The sequence below is a fragment of the Haemaphysalis longicornis genome, unplaced genomic scaffold (assembly GCF_048455015.1).
Source record: "Haemaphysalis longicornis isolate Haplotype H1 unplaced genomic scaffold, Haemaphysalis longicornis Haplotype H1 scaffold_1, whole genome shotgun sequence".
Classification (NCBI taxonomy): Eukaryota; Metazoa; Arthropoda; class Arachnida; order Ixodida; family Ixodidae; genus Haemaphysalis; species Haemaphysalis longicornis.
The window spans coordinates 355656581-355679670 of NW_027526203.1; the positions used below are offsets into that span (position 1 = coordinate 355656581).

General features: G+C 44.3%; 2 protein-coding genes across 4 annotated transcripts in view; one reads left to right on the plus strand and one right to left on the minus strand.

The window, feature by feature from the left end:
- Positions 1 to 15172, plus strand: part of LOC144154943 (putative helicase MOV-10) — a 42351-nt gene extending 27179 nt beyond the window's left edge. For all 3 annotated transcript variants that reach the window (XM_077686088.1, XM_077686087.1, XM_077686089.1), the window contains 10 exons: positions 22 to 169; positions 262 to 423; positions 523 to 626; positions 700 to 917; positions 1314 to 1468; positions 1552 to 1800; positions 4724 to 4900; positions 11340 to 11428; positions 11499 to 11605; positions 14971 to 15172. In XM_077686088.1, the coding sequence (XP_077542214.1) occupies positions 22 to 169; positions 262 to 423; positions 523 to 626; positions 700 to 917; positions 1314 to 1468; positions 1552 to 1800; positions 4724 to 4900; positions 11340 to 11428; positions 11499 to 11605; positions 14971 to 15059 (1498 nt within the window). In that variant the 3' untranslated portion in view covers positions 15060 to 15172. The remainder of the gene's footprint in view (positions 1 to 21; positions 170 to 261; positions 424 to 522; positions 627 to 699; positions 918 to 1313; positions 1469 to 1551; positions 1801 to 4723; positions 4901 to 11339; positions 11429 to 11498; positions 11606 to 14970) is intronic.
- Positions 15173 to 15200: 28 nt separating this feature from the next.
- Positions 15201 to 22868, minus strand: Sec22 (vesicle-trafficking protein SEC22). Its single transcript, XM_077686095.1, has 5 exons — positions 22486 to 22868; positions 22043 to 22155; positions 19532 to 19692; positions 19298 to 19444; positions 15201 to 15529 (listed from the first exon to the last, which is right to left on the minus strand). The coding sequence occupies exons 1-5, from the start codon at positions 22558 to 22560 to the stop codon at positions 15381 to 15383; spliced, it is 645 nt and encodes a 214-aa protein (XP_077542221.1). The 5' UTR covers positions 22561 to 22868; the 3' UTR covers positions 15201 to 15380.
- Between the last annotated feature and the right edge of the window lie 222 nt (positions 22869 to 23090).

A 23090-nucleotide genomic window follows, 5' to 3' on the forward strand; every position in this document is an offset into this window, starting at 1 on the left:
ATACTTGAGGCTTTCTTTCAGCTTTTTCAACAAGGATGTGAGCAACAATGCGGAGCAGTCCAAAGCTGTGACCGACATGCTACTGGGGTTGCATCGTCCGTATCCTTACCTCCTGTTTGGCCCGCCTGGAACAGGCAAGACTGTGACCCTAGTCGAAGCGATGAAGCAGGTGGGCCAGCGGTTCTGCTCGTCAATTTGTCTCACATGTTGCTGCTTTCTTTCTCTCTCTGAAAAACTGTGGGGGAAACTGTATAATTTCAGATATGCACGTTGATCCCCTCGAGTCGCCTGCTGGTGGTTGCTCCGTCAAACAGTGCCAGTGACTTGCTTGCTGAGCGGCTCGTGGATCACCTAACGGCATCCAAGATACTGCGCTTGTACTCTTCTTCTGTTCTCCCTGAGAAAATGTCCAAGAAGTTAACAGTAGGTGACGCTGTTTTTGTGTTGTTCACATATCTGAATTTGCATTGCATGTTGAGGGGCTGGCAAGACCCTTAGTTTGTGCTGTCTTCGTTTCCCCAGAGATGCAGCAATTACATTGCGGGCAGAGGAGAATTTCGCCACTACAATGCATCCGATTACAAGATGTACAAGGTCATTGTGACCACCCTAGTAACGTCAGCAAAGTATGTCCCTCTCCTGGTGGCTTGTCATGGCACTGTGAAGGTGCGCCTGTAATTGTGCACAAATCCCCTACAGATTGGTGTCGGCTGGCTTTCCTATCAACTGCTTCACGCACGTCATTGTGGATGAGGCTGGTCATTCGTTGGAGCCGGAGGCCCTGATCCCTTTGGTGGGTTTGCTGAGTCCTTGGAAGCCTGACCAGGAGGGCCCAGGGGGCCACGTCATCTTGGCCGGAGACCCCATGCAGCTGGGGCCAGTCATTCGAAATCGGCTGTGCCTCTCGTACAACCTAGGTAAAGGTGGCTTCAAAGCGAGGTCGCCATTGCTAGGACAGTGTATCTTACACACTCAAGCTCTTCATCAGTGTTAAATTGGTGTTAATATTGAGAACCGTGAAAATTCCTGAGTTAATATGCCTGTTTAATGTGAATTGCATATCGAAAACTTGCCAGCAGGATAAGACCTCGATGTGACTTCCTGTGTGTTTTTACTTCATATTCAAAAGTTTTTGTTATAGCTGCACTGATGTGCTTTAAACCAATCTGGTATCTGTGTATGTATGTCATGGTGAAAACTTAGAGGAGAAAACTCATTTTTGGTTGGGACTTTAAGGTTTGCATGTTCTACCCTACTTGCTGAAGGCTCGTGATGCCACGCCAACAAGCTCTGTTGTTATTGGGCTCGTGCAGGAGTGTCGCTACTTGAGCGACTTATTACGATGCCTCCATACCAGCGGAGTGGCCAGGCGAACACACACATGACAACAAAACTGCTCCGGAACTTCAGAAGTCATCCCGACATTTTGAAAGTCCCGAATGAGATGTTCTACAGCTCCGAGCTACAGGTGATAGTTCAAGACAATTTCTGGCCTGGGTTTCTGGCTTATGTGACCTGCAGTTTGCCAGAGTTCATCTCCTGTTGCTGCAGGCCTCGGCAAACGAGATGATCTCTCACAGCATGCTGCGGTGGGAGGAACTGCCCCAGAAGGGTGTGCCGCTGCTCTTTCACGGTGTTCTCGGAAAGGATGAGCGCGAGTGCAACAACCCCTCCTACTTCAACCCGGACGAGATCAGGATAGTCCTTGGCTACGTAGTCTCGCTCCTGGATGGCAAAAATGGTCTGCACAGGAGAGTCAATGAGTGCGACATTGGCATTGTGTCGCCGTACCGCAAGCAGGTGGGCTCTATTTTGCCTTATTCCAAAATATCTGGGGTGCTTTAGCCAAGGATGAGAAAATGGGGCACTTGGTCGAGACAGAAAGAAAGAGCTGTCCGCTGCGATAGCTGGGTATTGCCGAAATGACATTTTTTTTTCAAGCTTGATATTCTTTATATATTTGTGCTAACCGCGCTGTCTCCTCCTAGGATCATTGTTTTCACCGCGTGGGACTTGGCGTGCCCAACTAAAGTTTGCACCAAGTTCTTCAGGTTCTTCAGACCCCATGCCCAAAGTTGCAGATGGCCTTTAAGCAAAGAACACCCAATCTAGGTCCTTTTTCGCCCAAAAATAGCTGCAGCAGAATAGCTACAAAAATGTAGCCAGCAGTTCTGCAAATGCGCTTTCTGTTTACCAAAATTGTGCTCTATAAAAATATGCATTACGAATTTCCAGTATAACGAATTTCAAATATATCTCCATTTTACAATAAAGACTTCATTCATTCACTCCTAATCAGAAGTCTCATTATGGCCAGAGTAGTTGTGCCTACTTTTGGCAACGAAATGAGGCAATTTGTCGCAGGCACAAACAGGCACAGGTAAAATTATTAGGCACAGATTAATAACAGCACTCTTTAACTGTTCTCCTTTTATCTTGATTCAGGCAGGTGACAAATACTTTTACTTTTGAGCTTTCAATTTGACTTGTCCTTTCAGTAAGCCTTTGCAAAAAAAAAAATTGTTTTACTTTTAACAATTTTTGGTCATTAAATAGAACCACTTTTAAATCTCAAGGCATTTTTTTGCTTCACCAAATTTTTGAACTGATAAATAGTACTTCAAATGAAAAGGCGAATTCAGTGAGCAAGTTGTGAATACAAAACTAGAAATCGTATGCAGTTTGTGAAAACCAGGGTTGCATGTGTAGAAAATGCTCACTTTGTTACAACAATGTTTTAAATGCTTAAAAACTCAGCACAATAATGAGCGACTGGAGAAAGGTGATGAAAAATTCACTCGTTGCTCCAGGAATAAAAGAGTGTAGTAACCTACTTTACGTGCATTATGGCATTATGGTTGACTTTTTAAGTGTAGAACACTGAAATGGTCAATTCCAGTCCAGAATGACCAGTCATGCATAAAACGCCAGTTGATCCCAGGAATCAAGTGACCAGTCTTACATAAAGAATGTTGTGAATTTGAGCTAGAATGACATTTTTCATGTGAGGTACTCGTGTTTGGTGCAACATTTGGGCACTTTGAGGGAGAATGAGTGAAAATATGGGGCTCCTGGTAGTGTTATTGACCTTTTTGGCGCTGTCAGAAATATCGTTTTGCTGATGACTCCCTCCACAAAAAAAAACTTGGCACTCATGCGCGGTAACTACATGATGTTGTGTTGAACTTTTGCGATGGTGGGCAGACTGAAAATGAAGAGCACATGGGAGCAGTGTGTGGAGAAGAGGCTGTGAATGTGGGGAACAGTAGGGTAGAAGTGACAGGTGTGAAGCAGTGCATGCAGAAATGCATGTATCCTAAAAATGACCGCACATGGAAACAAAGTTTGATGCCAAACGAATTCCTAATTCACCTAGTGCCGGATGTTGCAGTTGGCTGGCCCGTTTACCAGGTGGTGTTCTGGGTGCTCCATAGTGTGGCATGCCAAGTCGTCCACAAATTTTTAGCCTCTGTAAGAAACCTGAATATTTCGCGCAGCTGAACATGAGCTCACATGTTTGAGGTGTGATTTGTGTTCAGTGCAGAAGCTAAGGCTTATCCAGACAAGCTTCTCATGGGTGCAAGCTATAGTGTTTCTGATCTGAGAGTGGTCGATTGCTCCTTAATTTCACACAGACACAAAAATAAATAGCCGTACAAGTATACTCTCTCTTCTCCTGTCTTTGTCTCCCCCCCCTCCCTCCTTCCTTCTACAGTCAAACCCGGCTATAACGAACCCGGATAGAGCGAATTATGCTGTATATCGAACAAAAATAATTCAGTTACAGAAATACATGGGAAACATATTCCTTATAACGAAGTTCACATCCGATATATCGAACTCTGGGCGCCTAGAATGGCCGCCGAAATGCATGATCTCGGAGCGCGATTGAGATGTGGATTGGCCGCGACCACGGAGCAAGAGCCGTGACTGAGACATAGCGCCTAGCACGGAGCGACGTGACGCCCAATTCTTTCCGTAGCAATTTCCGATGCGCGGGAGTCGCGACTGAACCCGCCCAGTCAGCGAGTCCGGACCAAGACAGCAGCATCGGTGAACTGTGGGAAGAGCTCGCCAACATTTTCGATGATGTCTCGACTGAAATCCGTCCGACGCTTATAATGAAGCGCTTTCGGCAGTCGATGTGCTCCACCAATGCTTCTTAGATTTTTGAGGACGCGGACTCGAACTGGTGCAAACAATGTTTCGTGTAGAGAATGCTATGCTAGTTGAAGCCGCCAAAAGGAAAGTGAAAACAAAAATCACCTTTTTTTTTGCAACGTGGGCAGTTAAGGCGGAAAGTAGCTTTATTACTTGCAATAGATAGATTATTTTGGTATCGTAATGGCTACTGTACTGTGTTCGTTTCTGCATACGCGGATGGCGGAGTTGTGGCGGGAGCGGGGGGCTCGCGCGGATTGCAAACTCGTAACAATAAGCTTGTTATAGGCGGGTTCGGCTATATCGAACTATTGGATATATCGAACTAATCGTGGTGCATATTGCAGTTCGCTATAAACGGGTTTGACTGTATTTGCCATTTTACTCTGATTCAGTGATTCATCCTCTGCTCTGACAGTGTCATGTAAGGGAACTTACACAAGAGGCCCTAGCAAGAGCTACTTTTATTGGCATCACTGTTTGGTTCATCGTCATGGGTTGGCTGATCTACTTCGTTTGGCAGAGTGGCGTGTGCGTAATAAACATGGCCCTCTCTGTGCAGGTCCTGAAACTGCGCAGCCTGCTGGACAAACGAGGCCACACTGACGTGTTCGTTGGCTCTACAGAGGAATTCCAGGGCCAGGAGCGGCTGGTCATGTTTGTAACCACCGTGCGGAGCAACCGTAACCTTGTGGGGTGTGACGTGCAGCACAACCTGGGGTTCCTGAGAAACCCCAAGGTAGGATGCAGGCCCTGCTATCTCGTGCCTCGCAGCAGCAAGGGCCTATGAACACTATCTGCGGTGTCTATTGCCCCCCTCCCCCGCTTCCCTTTTTTTTTTTTTTTTTTTCAGCTTAGATAATGGCATGGCTAAAAATTAACAAAATGATTGGGGACATTCACAGCATGAAGTGCTACTATGGGGTGCTTGCGTGAATGAGGTCAGCCATATTCGTGGTGCTTCCTGTATACGGACTTTAAACCTGTCCCCAGACATACTGCTAAATGTTCGAAAGTGCCGCATCCTAATTAGAAAGATTTAAATGACCTCCACAGCATGTGTTGCTTAATCATTATGGCTTGGTCAGGGTGAGAAACAAATGAAATGGCCTTAACTTTCAGGGAATGGAGCTCTTCGTAAACTGCGAGAGCAAGCAGGAAGCAAAGGATGTTCACAGAATTTTTTCAAGTTCAGCCTTCGTTCCGACTGTTAGCTGTGTCATGACCGAGCGAACAGGAGGCAGGCAGAAAGGAGGATGAGAAAGAGTGAATGTGGAGCACAGCGGGGAACGAATGGTGGTGGTAGCGAAGAGAGCCCAAAGAGGAATGCGGAGGAGGCAGCGGGACCAAACAGTGAGGAGGAAAGCAGATTGCCGCGCAAGAGGAGTGGTGCCAGGCCTGCAGTGACCGCTGTGAAACACACCCACATATGACGCGTGTATTCCCTCCTGCAGTCTCCCAATTATTTATTTATTTATTTATTTATTTATTTATTTATTTATTTATTAGTAGGGGTGTGCGAATATTCGAAAATTTCGAATATTACTCGAATAATAAATATTTTATATTCGTATTCGCTTCGAGAACTATGTATTCGAAACATTTCGAATAATCGAAAGGGTTCGAATAATCAGCAGTTATCGAAAATTTGGATCGATTAGTTTACGGGGGGAAGGGGGGGGGGGCGGCTTTTAGCTTTCGGTAAAATGACAAAACATTGTCTTTTTTAAAGCCACATATTCCGTTTCCATGTTTTCTATCCTGTGCATTTGCAAAGTTTTTCCACCGAAAACCGCCGCAAGATGGCATAAAAATACTTTTGGGAGCCGCGGTGACAAAATGTCAGCGCAAAAGACCGAAAAAACTGCGATTTTCGGAGCACTGTATCTCCGCAACGGTGCCACCGGGCGAGGCCATTTTGGAACCATTGAACCGGCCGAGCGATCCTCTCTCCTGTCCTAGACGTCTCTTTTATCTTCGTTGATTTACAAACACACGAACGGCAGAAAAAGAAAGACGGACAAATGAAGCGAGAAATAGATGCTGAAGCGCGGTTGGCCTTCCAGTCGGCGCGCGTTGAAACGGCCCTCCTGATTGGGCGTCGTTGCGGCAATGCAAGATGGCGGCCGGCTCGTGAGGTCGCTCTTAGGCTTAAATCTAACGTAACAGGCATTAATTACAACTACTGGCGTTCAATCGTTACCGGTTGCCCAGCCAGGAGATGCTCTGACGCGCAGCATGCAGCTATGCCGTGCGCCCGGTACCTTTGACGCGTCGGCCGTTTCCTTCTCAAAGCTAGCGAGCCTACTATCAAACATAGCAATAACTAAGCAACGCAACGCAAATGAGCAACGCAACTAAGCAATAACTAAAAAACGCAAATTAGACTTAAAGGTCACTTTGCGAACCGCTATCACAAGCGCGCACACCGTGTTTCACTGTCCAGGGTAAAATCACGCTCACCACGAAGCAATCGATGACCTTCGCCTTTCGAGCCACGCAACTTCCCATAATCAGGCTCGTGATCTCAGGCATTTCCATCCCGATAACGTCCGTGTTGAATACCACAGCATATAAATGACTGAACAGAACCTTTGCCAAGCGAAGCAGCGAAAATGAACTCCGAAACGCGCACTGCGCAGTTCAGGCGGCCTTCTTCTTGTGTTGCCGCACCTACACCCAATGAGGAGGGCCGTCTCAGCGCGTGCCGATCGGAGAGCGAATCGCGCTTCAGTATCTATTTTAAATGCGGAGCATTTCTTAGGCTCGCCTGGTCCTGCGTCGTTGATGGCGGCGCCGTCCACACGCTCACTGCGCATGCGCAACTCTCCTCCTTACACCCACAGCTCCACGATACTACACTATAAAAAAAAGAAATAGTTAGCGGCGCCCGGTTTCGATCCCACGACTCTCTGGCCGCAACGGGAGGTACGCGGTGCTCTTCCCACTACGCTACAAATCCGGGACAGGAGCAAGTGCTACAAATGCGCCTTATGTCCTTGACTCATTCAAACTACGTCAAGAAGCTACTGATACAACGAAGGCACGCGAAGCTGAACGTCAACGGAAACGACGAACTGAAAACTTTAGAGGGGGATGCTGAATTTCCCGTGGGAAAGCTGTGGCGGGAAGCGCCACGCGCCTTGCAGCTCAACCAGCCCCGTCCGCAGCGCCTCTGATGCTGATTGTGGCAGGATGCCCCTAGGGATTGGCCAACCAAAGAATCCATCACGAGATAGGTTCGCGTTCAACCACCGTTGTCATCTTCCCGTAGGGGAACCGCCGAAGAAGAAGAAGAACGAGAAGACAAAGCTGCGAAGAGGAGGGCGTGTACATTGCTCTCAGCCGGTGCACCAATGTCAACAACCTTTACCTCACCAAAGCTGACGGAGACTACCGATTCTACCACAGAGACAACATCGACAAGAACATGATGGACGAGTTTCGGCGCCTCGAGAACCACCGCCTACTCACCGTAACACAACAGAACTTGCGTGCCTTTGCCACCGGTGTGGACCCGGACGCGGAATTCCCTCTGGCGCTAATAAAAACCAGATCACTCAACATAACGGCAACACAATGGAACCACACGGAACCGCCACGATGCTTAGCATCCTCATCAGGGTTCCCCACGGGAAGATGGTGTAATTTTTTTGGCTTCCTTTGTGCTTCGTCCTTTTTCTGCCGTTCGTGCGTGTGTGAAAGAACGAAGATAACAGAGCCCGCTTGAACAGGAAAGAGGATCTCAGCCGATCTAATGGTACCAAAATGGCCCCGCACAGTGGCACCGTTGCGGAGATACAGCACTCCGAAAATTGCCGTTTTTTAGCTGTTTCGCGCTGATATTTTGTCACCGCGGATGGTAAAAGTATTGTTCTTATGCCATTTCGTGACGGGTTTTGCTGGAAAAACATTGCAAACTCAAAGATTAGAAAACATAGAAGCCGAATATGTGGATCTCAAAAAGCGAGTTCTTGGTCATTTTTCCGAAGCCTATATAGACGCGTCCCCCCTTAATTATTCGATATTCGATTCGATATTCGAAGATGGATATTTGTATTCGATTCGTATTCGGAAAATTTGATATTCGCACACCCCTATTTATTAGTAATACTCTCAGGGCCAATGGCATTATAGAGGGGAATTATAGTGAGGCATTTGTGCTACATTCCACTGAGTTCGCAGTGTGCCACGGAACACTCTGCCCATGGCAGCTATGCTACTCACAGTGTTCTGGTAATACAAAATAATAGGAATAAACAAAAGTAATAATACGACAAAAGAGTGGCCTGTAACTGTACGTACACACGTCTCTCCCAAATTCTTTGCCGCAGTATATCGCAGAATAAAAAAAAAGAACATATAAAAAGCTTCGCTCAAATTTCGTATTAGGGAGCATCATAATTATTAATGAAATTTTTCTCACTCTCCTCGGCACTATGCTCTTTTAGAGCAAAAGCTCTATCACTGTGGTTCAAACCCAGAAAACTGCTCCTTCCTCATAGCGTCAATCTGACTTTCAAGCTCAGCCAAGGTCAAGCCTGCAGCTCGTGCGGTTGCACAGTTAAGGCGTCTAATCGCTCGGTTGTTCCAAGGAGAGGCATGTGGGGGAGGGTGATCGGGGGAAAGAGTAAGGCATGTGCCATCAGAAAATGACAAGGCAGCATTGCCTGCATACAAATTTTCTGCAGACACCTAGAGTGGGGACTACGCCTAGAAGCGTTTGTGTTTTATCTTGCATTGCAGTTGTGTGCGTGTTCACTGCACGCTCTCATCGCAAAATCCGAAAATTGTTGAACTGTGTTCAACCATGGCAAATTTTTGTACAGAATCTTGCGTTAGGCGCTGGAAAAACTCTGCAAGGTGCACTGCTTGAAAATGAGAACTTCACTGCTGATATTTTTCTGTCTTGTATTGCACTGAACACCACAAAAAAAAAAAAAAAGGCATTGACTCTTGATAAAGAGCACTGCTTGCTTCACAAAGTGCCGCAATGTTGCTCACAGGGGTTGAAACTTCGTCATTTGAACTTTTGGAATTCAAACTGATGCTTGGGCTCTGCAAGGTTCATTTCTTTGATTTCAGCGTAATGTGGGCTTTACACAAAGGGGCAATAAAAACAACACCGAACTTTGTTTTATTTAAGAGAGATTTGGTGCTTTATGGTACGGCCAGTGCTTGTCCTGCAGCAAGTGGTTCTTTATTTGGTGAGAAATTTAACGATTACTAGATCCGAAATTTTAATTCTCCCACCACATCGCGTGTTTTTTGACGTCAGCAATGATGTATTACAGGGAGGTGCCTAGCATGGAGATTTAGTAGGATGACTCCATGCAGTGTCCAAATGATGCAATCCAACAGGAACCGCACGAGGAATTTCCAAGCATGCTTGGTGACTGTCGGCCTTCCTAAGTGGTGCAGAGAGGCCACTCCGCCTTAACTGTGCCTTAGCCCTCAAGTGCGGCTGAGGCCTTAGCTGGGCCGGCCACTGCTTCCATGCTCAGTCTATTTCTGATTGAACCTGAACATGCTTATCTTGTTTCGGCTCATAGTTATCGTTTTGTGAAACATCAGGTATGACTCAACAGAGTCGCGTAAGTGGCCATGTCGCTCATGCCAATTGGCTGGTGCTATGTCTGCAGGACGGTGAGTTACAGACGCAGCGCATGTACGATTACGTGTTTGATTATTTACCCCCATCATTCTCGCTGCTGTAAAAACAATGTGCACTAAATTTTAAGTGCATTTAGTTTGTTTTGCAAGTTCATAATTCCTGTTTAAGTTGCGTTTAATTTTGTCGGCCTAGCCAATTTCACTAGTGGACTGTAATGTATCGTAACTTTAGAGTGGGGAAGTAGCTGATGAGTTGCTCGCCTATTCTCTGTTTTCCTCATTTGAACGAAGTTTGCATTAAATGTGGTGTGAGTATTATTCCAACAAGGCAATCTTATGAATGTACTAAACTTCTATTTTGTCTTCTTGGCCCCTTAACGTTCTCAAGGTTTCAGTCCCCTTTTATTTCACTGTAGCATGTATCGGTAATGGAGAGAGTAGTATATATCTAGGAATACAATGCTGAGGAAGGCAACATTATGCAGTAATGTGCTCTGTCCATCCTTGAAGTGCTGTAATGCCAACAAACCCTAGATGTTTCTTATTGGGCCCTATGTACAGTGAACGCTGCCTGTCGTATTAATTGTATATATGTTTGGAGTGGATGGCGCAAGGCCTGTTCTAAAAATTAGAGTGCAATAAACACAACAACACAGAAGGAGCATGACGGGACACACGCTCCCGTCTGTGTCGTGTTTATCGTGCTCTAATTTTGAGAGCAGGTATGCACCAGCTTGCCCAACAATGTGCTTCACTGCAGGCACAAGGCTTATTTTGTTTTATTGCATTACAAAGATTGATCTGCTGAGTGCTGCCAGGATGCCCTGTTATTAGGCCACTCAGAGCAAACTGCTACAGTTCGCTAAGGCACATTCGTTGAATTTAAAATCGCATGCTATACTCGGTGACAACTTAAGATCGGCACCGGAAGTTGCCGCTGTGCCTTATCGCCGTAGCTGGATGTTTCTCCGCGCGGCGCAAGTAGGGTGTTACTGGGAATATTTTGAACATGGTGTGAGCCGTTCCCGTGATTTTTTGGACTTAATATGCTTATAAACGACTCCAGTGACCACAAACAAACTGCGCGAGACAAGGCAGACGATATCACGCATTCATAGCAAACCCCTTTCAAAACGTGCGCGCACTGACGTCACGGGTCCGGCACTTTGGCGGAGTGATGCACTACATGAGGTGGTGCCGTTCTTGAGTTGTAACCGAGTATAGCATGTGTACCATTATCAAGATTCTCCCAACAGCTTTAAAAAATGTGCATAAACCTGCGTCATACAGTGCAAAAATCTGCTGTGCAGGAGGCATGAGGTCTATTGTAGGGCTGAGTGAAATCAGGTGGATAACTGGACATTTAAGTAACAACAACAAGAACTCGTGAGAGCTGGTCATTCGGTGTGACACCTAGGCTGGCAAATTGTGTCAACCTCGCATTTTTCTAACTAATTAAAATTAATAACGTGGCTTGTGGCACCACAGATTACGGTGGTTCGGTGCGGTGAAATTGTTTTTATGCCACGACAAACACCCACACAAGGTGCACATTTTCTTTTCAGAGGTTCAACGTTGCACTAACCAGGGCTAAAGCACTCATGGTGATAGTTGGCAATCCCTACACCCTCAGTGAGGACGCTTGCTGGAACAGGCAAGTACAGTGCTGTGTGCTGATTCGCTGCCACTGTCTAACCTTTGCCACCACCCGAATGTGTTCGCAGAATCTTGGAGTTCTGCTTGAGCAAGGGAGCCTATCGAGGTGTGCCGTACAAGCCGACCAGACACACCTTGGAGAGCCTGGACAAAGCGATGTCTAAGCTGACTCTCGGTAAGGGGTTGGGAGAACAGCGATTACTGCTCACAATCTTTATATTGAAAAGATGTCACAAAAGACTGAAAAGGTGATTGAAAAAGATAGTTACCAATGTTCAGAAGCATGTCAGTTCATATTTAAGCTCATCATATTTAAGATTTTTTTCTTTCCAAAATAAACATTGTACAAATGAATTTAGGAGCGGCACTATGGGGCCTTTTCATTTCCCCCTTAATGGTTCTTGGCTCAGAAAACTCTGGCAGCATTGTCTACGCCTGTAACTGCCATTATAAACTATGATAAGGCCTTGTTTGTGTATTTGCCTAGTCTTCATTTTTTAATTAGTAGTCATTGTGAATCTCTGTGCCAGCACTCACAGCCTTGCAATCAATTAAACAACGTGGTGCTTTCTTGGGTGCCTGTCGGCTACGGGTTGAAGGACCATGAATATGAAATGCAAGTTTGGTTCATTCAAACCATTGCTACATCCCAATAACAATCATGCTAGTTTTGATGCAGACTTCAAAAATTGATGCAAGTAATATTAGGGTGTCCAGATAGTGGCTTTTGGCTTCAAAGTTAACACGAAGCGAACAATTATTTTGTTCTTTAGTTGTGAATTGAAGGTAATAATTAGTGATGTCTAATTGGAAACCTGAAATTTACAATTTCTCAAGCATGCTTCAGAAACTAGCCTGTAGAAATATAAAAGGCTCATTTAAAAGAATTTATAATTTTTTTCTATGACAAAATTAACAAACAAACAGAAGCTATCCAGCTGCTTTTAACTGAATTGATATTATAATTAATATGGGGGCAGCTTTCACCTTGTAAGCTGGCCTCAACCACAAGTGCTTCAGTATAGCACAATGAAGTTTTATATTGTGACAAGCTGGGACAAACACATTTCCGTAAAAAAAAAAAAGTGTAAATGGCAGTTTCATGTATGTTTGTGTCAGTTTTAGGAAGAAAACTTGGTATTCAGGGCAGAGCAAGGCATGAAAAATTGCAGCCTGATTTTTTAACCTGCATCAGCATGCCTTCATGGCATGGTAGCATAATCCCCGCTTTACACTTGCTCAAATAACTCGTGAATTTTATTTTTAAAAAGCACTTGTGCTGCAAATGGACGTGCATGTACACACAAACATCTTAAATATGGGTTTCGCAAAGGCCATTTCACGCTTAATGCAAACGTATATAAAGAGTTGACAGAAATTGGTGAACGCGTAAAAATGCATGTGAAGTAGGCCATAGCAGATAGTGTACTTGTTTTCAGCCGGTCAAAATAAGGTAAATGCTTGTACCGTTACGTGCTTACGTGGTGGAAAAGCAGGCTTGCTTTGTCACGAGTGTGGATTTGTTGCAGTTGTAGAGAGATGGCAGATGGCAGTTGAACCTCAACAGCACTGCAGCCGGTTGGGAAAGTTTCACTTGCCATTTGGAACATCTTCATCGTAGTGCACTTACACAGAGACACTAAGAAAGGACACGACAAACCACAGCCCTGTTGTGGTTCGACGTGCACAGCGTAGACAAGTCAGTGCTGTCCTGGTTTGTCACGCACAGCGCAGATGATGTCAGTGCTGTGGCTTGTCGACTCCTTTCTTGTAAGTGCGCTACGATCAAGATTTTCCAAATGCAATACCAACTAGCCCAGTTGTCACTTCTTCCACTTGCCATTTGCGAGCTCAGACCAAAAACTTTTATTTAGCACCTTCTTCGTTGGTGATTGAAGTACGTATTTTTTCCCCAAGGACATAGTAATCAAAGGAGATGCTGGTAAGGATTATGGAAAATCAAGCTTGCCTTTGTCATTTACTGGACGTAGTCAGCTAGAGCTCATTAATTTAGAACTTAAAATAGCGCACATGGCCTCTGGGAAAATTCATTCAATAGCATTATAGATGAACTCTTACATCCCCCCTCCAGGATTTCTGAGCAAGCGATACCATGACATCAATTTTGGCAAGGCCGTGATGCCATTACATTACTTCGAACATTGCATTACTTCGAAGAGTTGCGGAGGGATTTCTGCTAACTTTACCCATTTGTTGCCAATACCTTCAATTACAATTATGTGTATGTGCACACAGTACAACTGCACCACCTTGAACTCCAAAACCGAGGCTCTAGCTCTGTGGTTCTCAACTGTGAGCATGCTGGGGATCTGTTCTGTGCTTGAAAAAGTGACGGGGGTCTCCATGAAGAAATATGTTGGTACGGGCCATGTTGTCACTTTCATTTTGCAGTTAAAAGTCGCCCATACACCAATTGTCTCCCTTTTGTGTCCAGCCTTCTCGCATAACACAGTGCTCAAAAAGCCAACACAAGCTATGGGGAGAAGTCAAACTTGCATGCAATACAGCAACGCCACTTTTCTTGCTATAATCGACCAGATTTAGGGGAAATCCCCAAGGTGAAGTAAGATTCTGCGAAGGAGAATCTTACTCTTACTGGAGAATCTTACTGTATAGCTTCCCTTTGTAGCTGCACGGCTGCATTCAGGTGGATCAGGTGGATGTCAAACTTTCCTTCGCACACTTTTCTTGCTGTGGCGGCCAGTGTTGGCAGAAAGAAGAAAAAAGGGAGTACCTACATATAGCAGAGTGACTCGTGGACTCCCCAAAGTGCCTTCATGCACCCCTTGAGGCCTGCAGAACCTCATCTGAGAACAATCAGCGTAGCTCATTCATGTGTTCTTATTTGTTTATCTGAAAGTTTTCAAAATGCGTGCCAGATATTTCGAAATCTTGCATGCGGTAGTTCTGGTAAGCACCATAATTCATAGGCAAGTGGTACTAAGGTACTATAATTGCCTTTTGTGAAGCTATGGTAACTACATTCAAAGACCATGTTGTTTGCTCCCGTTTCTAGCTTCTTTTTCTCCCATGGTTGGCCAGGTGCCACCAGGCCTAGTTTCATTCACCTTCAGTTGTGTTAAATGATACAGAAAGCCCCTTTAGATTGCTTTGTAAGATTTAATTACAATTTAAAGAGGCTGTCTGCACATCCTGAAGGTAAGTGGTATCAGTACAAACATACAAATTTAAATTACCCATGTTTTGCCTCTCAAGGTGTTTGGGCTTGAAGAGAGCCTGGTATCTAAACTTCCCAAATATATATATATATAAAAAGCAAGCTGCTAAAATAGCTGCCAGACATGCTAGTAAAATATGAGACTTGCGCACGAAAGGTTTCTGCATTTTGGATATCGTAGAACTTTGCTTAACCGCAACCTTTTTCACCCTCGAGATTTTGGAATGTTTAATCAGGGTTTTACTGTTTGTATATTTTTTCTAGGCCTATACCCGTAATGCTTCAACCAAAAAATTGTAGTGTTTACTTTGCAAAGAGGCAATTGGGTCATTCTGTTGCAGGGACTGAAGAAGACTGCGGCGATGGTAGCGACATTGTTATCTCACAGAAGACTCTCCAGGAAGAGCCAAGGTGGAGGCGAGACCTGTGATGACTCTCGTTGAACATTTTAGCTGCGCTTGCCAATTGCATTGTCGCACTGGTTTAAATTTAATTTTCCAAGTTTTATATGTTTTTAATAAAGCAAGCACCAGCCTGTATTGGGTGCGTTTTGCAACATACACAAGTCAAGGCCAATTTACTGCACATTTATTAGCCACCCTATGCAAACTGTGATGCGTTGAAGAAGAGCAAGCCACAATCACGGCATATATACAAGATTTTACAACAGCCGGTACGTGTAAAGGTGTTTTTGGCCTGTGTGCTGAGAGAAAGAACATCTTGCACAAAACCTAAGAGTGCATAGCTTGACCTAGAAGATGTAGAAGTACAGGAATGCTACAAAGACGATCACCGACACGGCTGCTATCTTTGCGTAGGTGGAGCGCAAGTTCAGGTATCTGGCGTCCTTCTTGTACTTCTGTGACAGAAGTGACAGGTTGCTAGCCTTGCTGTCCAACTCTGAAAAAAAGGAATAAGTTCACTCACTTTCGTGACACATTCTTGACTCACATACTTTAGGTAGAAACCACTCGAGTCTGATCTGTCATCGCTCTGAGGGGCCCAAACCAATAACTCTTGTTATAGGCCGCTGAAGGATTTGGCAAAAACTGTGTAGCCACTTTACCCAGTCCATGTTTTGGGTGTGTAAGTTTGCTCGGCTTTTTCAACAAACTTTTTCTTTTTTAATGGGGAGAGTGCGGCTTCCCCCTGCACAGTTCAGTGGTGTGACCTGTGGGGACACTAAGCAAGCCCATTGGCCTTTTCGTAGACCAACAGCACTGAGCCGCATTGCCAACCCGTGCGCGGTAGCTCACGAGGGGTGGCTGGTGTTCTCACATCTCCCAGCTTCTGAAATACAATGAGGCTCTGAAGTCCACTACTTAGTGAAACTGACAGTTACATTAGCTTAACTACCTAATGCAGCTATAAAAGGGAGTGTCGCGAATTCCCTTTGGTGCTCCTCTTATAGGATTCCACTGGTCTCCAAGCACGAAGCTCACCTTGCAGCCATGCAAACTCTTCACACGCAACAAGCTCCGAGCTAAACTCCTTCGCCAGATTCTAACTTGTGGCACCTGCAAGGCCAGCGCTATTTAACTTCTGCTTGGAAGTTTTTTTAAATGTGTGAGATGTGCAAGCCTTTTAAAAAGTATCAGTTGGTCCCACTAATATGAAAACACGTGACAAGTTATTTCTTTAATGCTCGTAAAGCTCGTACAGAAACCAGTTTATGGTAGCATCAATGCCCACTAGGATACATAGTAATAAGGCCCTGACAAATCCACTGGTACAGTAAGGTGTGAAAGTAAGTTGGCCTATGTCAGTAGGTTAGAGTGTCTCGAATGCTAATATACCAATCACAGCAGCAGCAAACGCTTATTAACGCAGATAATGCCAGAAGTGTGAAAACTGGTTTTACTGCCCCATTCGCTTTCTTGCACTACAATTTGTGACATCACAAATACTGAATGGTGAAGTAGGACTGGTAAACCTTTCCAAAGCATTTTTATGAGATGACCACCGAAGCAGAGACATGTAAACAAATTAAATGTATGTGGGAACATTTGCTTGTCACGCGCTTTTTACAAGACACTAACCACAGCTAGCAAACATTATAAAATAGGATGCCTCAGCCCAGGCTTTATGGTTGTTTCAGTTCTGATTTTGTTGAAATGTTTCGCCTTGCATACAAGCACAATCTAGGTATGTGTGCATGTGGTTGAACGCAAGAGTCAACCGTACAATTTATTACTGGTGCACATATATGCAACAGCCCGTGGCAAAATCGGAGTACATGAGCGCAATTGGATTGAAAGGAGACGGCCAACAGCATTTGGCAAATGCATGTGTATTGTTTGCAGCGGCTCCCACGTGGCAGCACATATTGGATGCTCTGCCGGCATCATCAAGCATCAAAGCCCCAGCCCAAACTTCACCTAGGCGTAAAACAAAAGCTGAAAATGCTACGAAACATGTGACTTTTCAATTAGCTTGGTGTTCCTTTAATTAATGCAGAAAATGACAGAAGCATGAAAACAGGTATTGCCCCTTCTATACAATTTCTCACACTATAATGTGTGACATGAATCTTGAACTGTGAAATGCAGGATTGGTGAAGCTTGCCTAAGCATTTTTTATAAAGCACTGAAGCAGCAGGACCATAAAAATATAAACTCAATTGATGCAGGAACTTTTCCTGGTCATGTTTAAAAGCCACAAAGCTCAGATAGCAAGCACAAAATAGTATGTATCAGCCCAGCAGTAGGCTGTTTCAGCTTTCATTTCGTTGAAATGTTTCCCCTTGCGTATCAGCGCAATCAAATGATGCATGCATGCAGATGAACGCAAGAGCCTATCATACCTACTTACCCCTAGTGTTCATATATGCAACAGCCAGTGGCATAATCAGATGATTAGCACAGCCAGCTTGAAAATGAGACAGTTGTCAACGTCACTGCTCAACTGCGCATGTATTGTCAACACCTGCTCCGAGGCGGCAGTACCTCCCAGGAAATCTTTGCCAGGGGCAGGGGCAAGGCTTGGCAACAGACTTTGCCCGGGTGCTGTCATACCAAGCTAACATTTATTTATTTTACCAAGCTACATTTATTTTATGTGTATGCATAACTGCTTTCATGTTTGTTTTAGGAAATTCGTAAGACAAGCTTCACCAGTCACGCTTCAGCACTCATGATTTGAGACATCATAAATCATAGTGTGGGAAAGGGTAACAGAAAGTGAAACCCGTTTTCAGGCTTTTGGCATTTGCTGCATTAATCAGTGACCCATATTGCTACGAATACTAGTACATTTGCATTCACAGCACTTTAATCTACCGATACAGGCCAACTTCTACACTCTAGAGCCCATTTAATGCCCAAATTCCCAAGCAAGGTGGTGGTGCCACTCCACAGAAGGTACACAAGTTGCTGTGAAATTGGCTAGAACGGTGAACGGTAAAGCCAACAGTCTATTTCGTTGCCTAGTTGCCTGCAACATTCATCTTAGAACATTTGCCACTCCCTATTACAACAGATACTACTGCCCGAGTGGCTTGCATGTTCACCTTCATAGGTTGTTCAAACTGCTTGTCTACCAGGGCACAATGCGTGGCCTGTTAGCGAACACTATGCATCTCTCGAACACCATTTACAAGCTGCTGTCCCAGTCTCTTAAAAAATGTAGGTGTGACATAGTTGTTACATTTATTTTGCACCTGCAGCAACTGTTCTTTTCAGAAAAATGTTTACACAGGCCCCACCAATCCCCATTCACAAGTCAGTGCAGAACAATGTGCAAGGTGGTGACACGCACTGTCACGGTTTTGGCATTTTGTTGCATTAATAAGATATATAAGATATATATTTGTATTCTTGCCACTCTACCTATACAGGCCGACTTGTTTTTATTAGTGTCTATTCAGAGGCACACTCAAGGCAATTTAGGTAATGCTTGCTTGTGACTGCATTGCATAGTTTCACCAGTGTAAGCATTAGTTTATCTGTAAAGCTTTGAAAAGAAAACACCAGGCACCCTTTATGGCCTGGCATCACAATGGTTTACTATGTGCACTTGCACTATCACAATCTTCCAAATCTTAATCGCCCACCTCTAGTGAACAATGATTTTTTTTTTTCCCCAGACAGTTATAGACTGACTTAACAGTGCAGTGCCACAACTAATGCAGGTATTGGAGATAGCGATGTCTGCGGTCAATATAGCCGCGGCAGCAAAACTGTAGGCATTCCAGCAGCGAATGCCTTCAATTTACTTGGCACTGTCTAAAAACGTGAAATGTACTCGCGATCTATTCTATGCCACCCATGGACTTTTGAAGATGTCACCACGGCCAACATCACCGATTTGGTGAGGGACAAGATGACAGGAGAATTGCACGCCTAAACATGCTTTTCTCATGAAAAAAGTGCATATAGAAAGAAAAAAAAAAAAAATCAGAATGTGTAATACATAGTTTAGACTTTACGCTGATGAAGTAATAAGCATATGTTTATAGCTTTCTTCGATATCCCTTTAACATGATATTTTACGCATTGCAGGCTTTGTAAAAGCCTACAATGTGCAAAACAGTACCACCAATGGTATCATGGTGAAAAATGAGCAACACCAATCGTAGAGTTTTGCACCGTGTTCCTTTTGGGCCCTCCAGCTATTTCCAGAAATGTCAATGCAGCAAACTGGTTGCAATGCACTGAAAACGTACACTACCTGAAATGACAGATCCTCTTTGCAAAACGTCGTCAATGTTCTGCACCATGATTCGCTGAACATCTTGCAGTTCCGAATTCAGGCTGCTTAAGTTCCTTCGTGCTCTGGAATCCATAAATGACTTCTTTGCTTTCTGGATGTATGTATCTGAAAGTTAGCAAGAAAGAGGTACATAAGCCATTTCCAAGCTACACATGGCAACAACAAGCTGAAGTAATGAGTAAAAAAGCTTACCAAACTCTATGAAGCTGTAAGGCCTGTTCACAGTATTTACTCTGGAGCCAAACTGTGAATTGAACTCATTTTGCAGATCTTCAAGGAACGAAAATGCCAGCCGCTTCGAAAAGGACTTCTCAGTGAGTACAAGGTAGCAGACTCCATTTTCAATCAAGTAGCTTAAAGGAAATGACAAAAACCAATTCAGTACAAGCCCTGGTAAAGGTACAATATTCATGCAAAGAAGCAGAACAGGGTGGCAAACACGGCGACTCTGACACAGCTAATGTCGTTGATTACGAGGTTTAAGGCACCGATGCTACAGAGACGATGAGGGCTCCGGATTAATTTTGACCCCCGGGGATCTTTAACATGCGCTGAAATCTCGAACACACGGGCATTTTCACTTTTCGCCTCCATCAGAAAGCGGCCGCAGCAGCCGGGAATCGAACCCATGTCCTTGGGCCCAGCAGAAAAACGCCTTAGCCACTTAGACACTGCGGCGGGTCACACTACTAATGTCGTGCATTTGGCATTAAACAAAACACCTTCACTGTTACTCCCAAGTTGTGATTCTGGGTCACTTTGGCAGTGGTCTATTTTAAGCCACTTGTGGATGGACTTCCTGACAAGAAAAAAAAAAAGGGGGGGGGGGGGGGACAACTTGGCATCCCACATATTTCCTCATCCACTGGCGTCATTTTTCAAATAGACTCTCCAAAAGTGGCTGCATAAGGATTCCGCACATCTACCAACTAGAAGCTAAGCATTCACTTAGCATGCCAGCATTCACTTGCAGTTTGTGCTATCCTTTGTAACACCTCCACCTCAAACACACCACCATTTGGAACCACTCGATGTTGCTGTTTTAGCCTTTAGTGCTCCCTGCCACGCACCCCTCCCTCTTCCATTTTCCAAATACTTCCTATCTTTTTTTTCGTTGAAATTCTTGCGTGCACTTTTGCATTTACGATAACAATAAAAGTGAAGCGAAACATTGTGACTACAGAAAATAGTGTGTTCTTGCTGATTTAGCATTGTAAAGGGCGCTAGAGTGTAGAAACAAGTTGGCCTCTATCGGTAAATTATAGTACCGTGAATGCTAAATACCATGAGTGGTAACAGCAGTTGTTTATTAATGCGGAAAATGGCAAAAGTGTGAAAACAGGTACTGCCGCCCGATACACTTTTCCGCACTATGATTAGTGACACTGCATATTGTGAACTGTGAAACACGATTGGTGGAGTTCCGCACTATGATTAGTGACACTGCATATTGTGAACTGTGAAACACGATTGGTGGAGCTTGTCTAAGCAGTTTCCTAAAACAAACATGAAAGCAGGAACGCGTAAATGTAAAATAAACGTATGTGGCGGGATCTCCCACTGAGCACTTGTGTTTAAAAAAGCATGAGCTTTGGCGCATAGACATTACTAAGGTGGTTCTTTTACTACATCTGGTACATTTGTTTGTTTTGATTTCGGTTCGACGTTGTGCATAGTCATACATACCGTCAAAAGACTTATGCGAGCGAATGCGCGAGCTATTGCCCCTTTTTACTTCAGCATTTTCGACATAAACAACTGCTCCTGTTGCAGGTGGCATATTTGTATTCAACATTGTGGTCTACTGATATAAGCCAACTTGCTTTACTGACAGAGGCGAAAAGCGAAAACACCCGTGTCAGATTTCACCGCACATTAAATATCCCCAGGTGGTCCAGATTAATCTGGAGCCCTCCACTACGACGTACCTCATAGCCCAGGTGTAGTGTCAGCACATTAAACCCCACAATCAATTAATTAACTAGCTTTTACACTTGAATGCCTCTAAAAACATTTGATAACATATGTTCCTTAGACTTTTTGCATCCCTCACAGTTTATTTAATCACAAATACAGCACCAGTACATATGCTTCATGCCAAGCGTCTGGACCAGTGGAGCTTTTTCAACGTAGAGAGAAACCAGCACATCATGTTGCAGCAGGTTTTGTCTCTATGCCAAGAAGACGCTTCAATGATCCAGGTTACTAGAAAAACACCCATGTGTTGGCACAGTTTGGCACAGACAATAGCAAAAGTTTTTGCAGGCTAACTAGAATGCTCATACTGTAACCTAAGCTGATATGAGACCAAGAAAGCTGCAAAGTGTGGCTTATGTAAACAGCATTCCCATAACACATTCCCTTCCTTTGCTCCTGAAAGAAACTGAATTCCCCACAGTATCTAACATTAAATTTAGGATCAACCTTGCGTGCTCAGCAATTGTAAGTATGCTGTTGCAAGGGCTTCTTGATGTATTTCATGGGCACCGAATAAGGTTTTAATGTGTTTACGAAATGGCAAGAATATGTTTCACCCTGCATGCATTTTTTTTTTGCCTGATATTACCACAATGCATCTCAACACAACTGAATGCGAATAACAGAAAAACGGCTTTCAATTCGCACCCTGCACTCGCACGCCGGAAATTGCATTTCGCTCCACGAACACACAAATCTTGAATTCAGTAAATAGAGTGTGCTCACTGGAAGTTGTACGGCCCTGTCTCGATGGTTGACCTTGAAAAGGATTGATTATTTAGCTTCTTGAATAACATCTTTGCCTGGTTCTGGTATTCCGTGTTGCCCACACCAAGTTGCTGCAAAATAAAACAAAAAATGACACGTAGTTCACCAAGGTAGACTCTCAGCAAAATAAGGTCAAAACGAATTGCAAGGCTCCATTTTAACCACAATACAGCTCAGCGCTGATAACTAATTTAACGACGCCGCATTTTCAAAGTTTTATTTCCTTATACGTTAACAGAAAAACAGTGGCTAAATATCACAAGTACAATTTTCTACGCACGCTGAAAAGACCCTGTTTTTTGCCATTTTTACGCCAGAAAGAACTGCACAAATCTGACAGATGTGAAATAGCTTGCGAGATGTTTTTAGCCGATTGTGTACGGCGGAACTGACACGCATACCTGCTGGTCGTCTTGTACAGATGCAGACAAAGGTAGCCCGTCAGCTACTCTGGCAATCATTGTCATAAGCACCATGGCTGAGCGATTTTCAAGCCAAAGAAACAGGGTAAAATGCCAACGACGTTAAATGAGGAAACGGGAAACTTCAGCTACACGAAATTCATTTCTACACTGCCGGCAGTGACGCGCCCACGGATGAACCGATGACGTGTCACCGGTGTGGCCAGACGCGCCAAACCAGCCAAACTGATCAGACTTGAAATTCTACTTGAAATGGTCTAATTGCCGAAATTTGATGGGTTAAATAGGCCTTCCGTTTTGGCTGGCAGCACAATATCTGCCTACATTTTCAATCCGGTCATTGGTTTACTTAGTCGTTCTTTTATTCCGTAAGTTTTCTATCAAGTGTCGCAAGACTCGCAACACGCTTTTGCGGGAACTTCAACGGCGAAACCGAGAGAAGTTGTGGCCAAGAACTCAAGAACTTTAGTCAATAGGCGTGAAATGAAACAGCATATATTAAGCTACCGTAACTTAACGGACAAACAACCCTTTGTTGTGCATGCCTGAAACGTGCCTTGATTCCTGGGCCAAGAAGCTATCTT

Bases quoted from the DNA above. Each gene is read 5' to 3' on its own strand.
- Sec22 (XM_077686095.1), bottom strand. From the start codon at position 22,560: ATGGTGCTTATGACAATGATTGCCAGAGTAGCTGACGGGCTACCTTTG. The intron at 19,693-22,042 runs GTGAGCACACTC...ATTTCCTTTAAG, and splicing joins ACAGGGCCGTACAACTTCCA to CTACTTGATTGAAAATGGAG. The intron at 19,445-19,531 runs GTAAGCTTTTTT...GCTAACTTTCAG, and splicing joins TTACAGCTTCATAGAGTTTG to ATACATACATCCAGAAAGCA.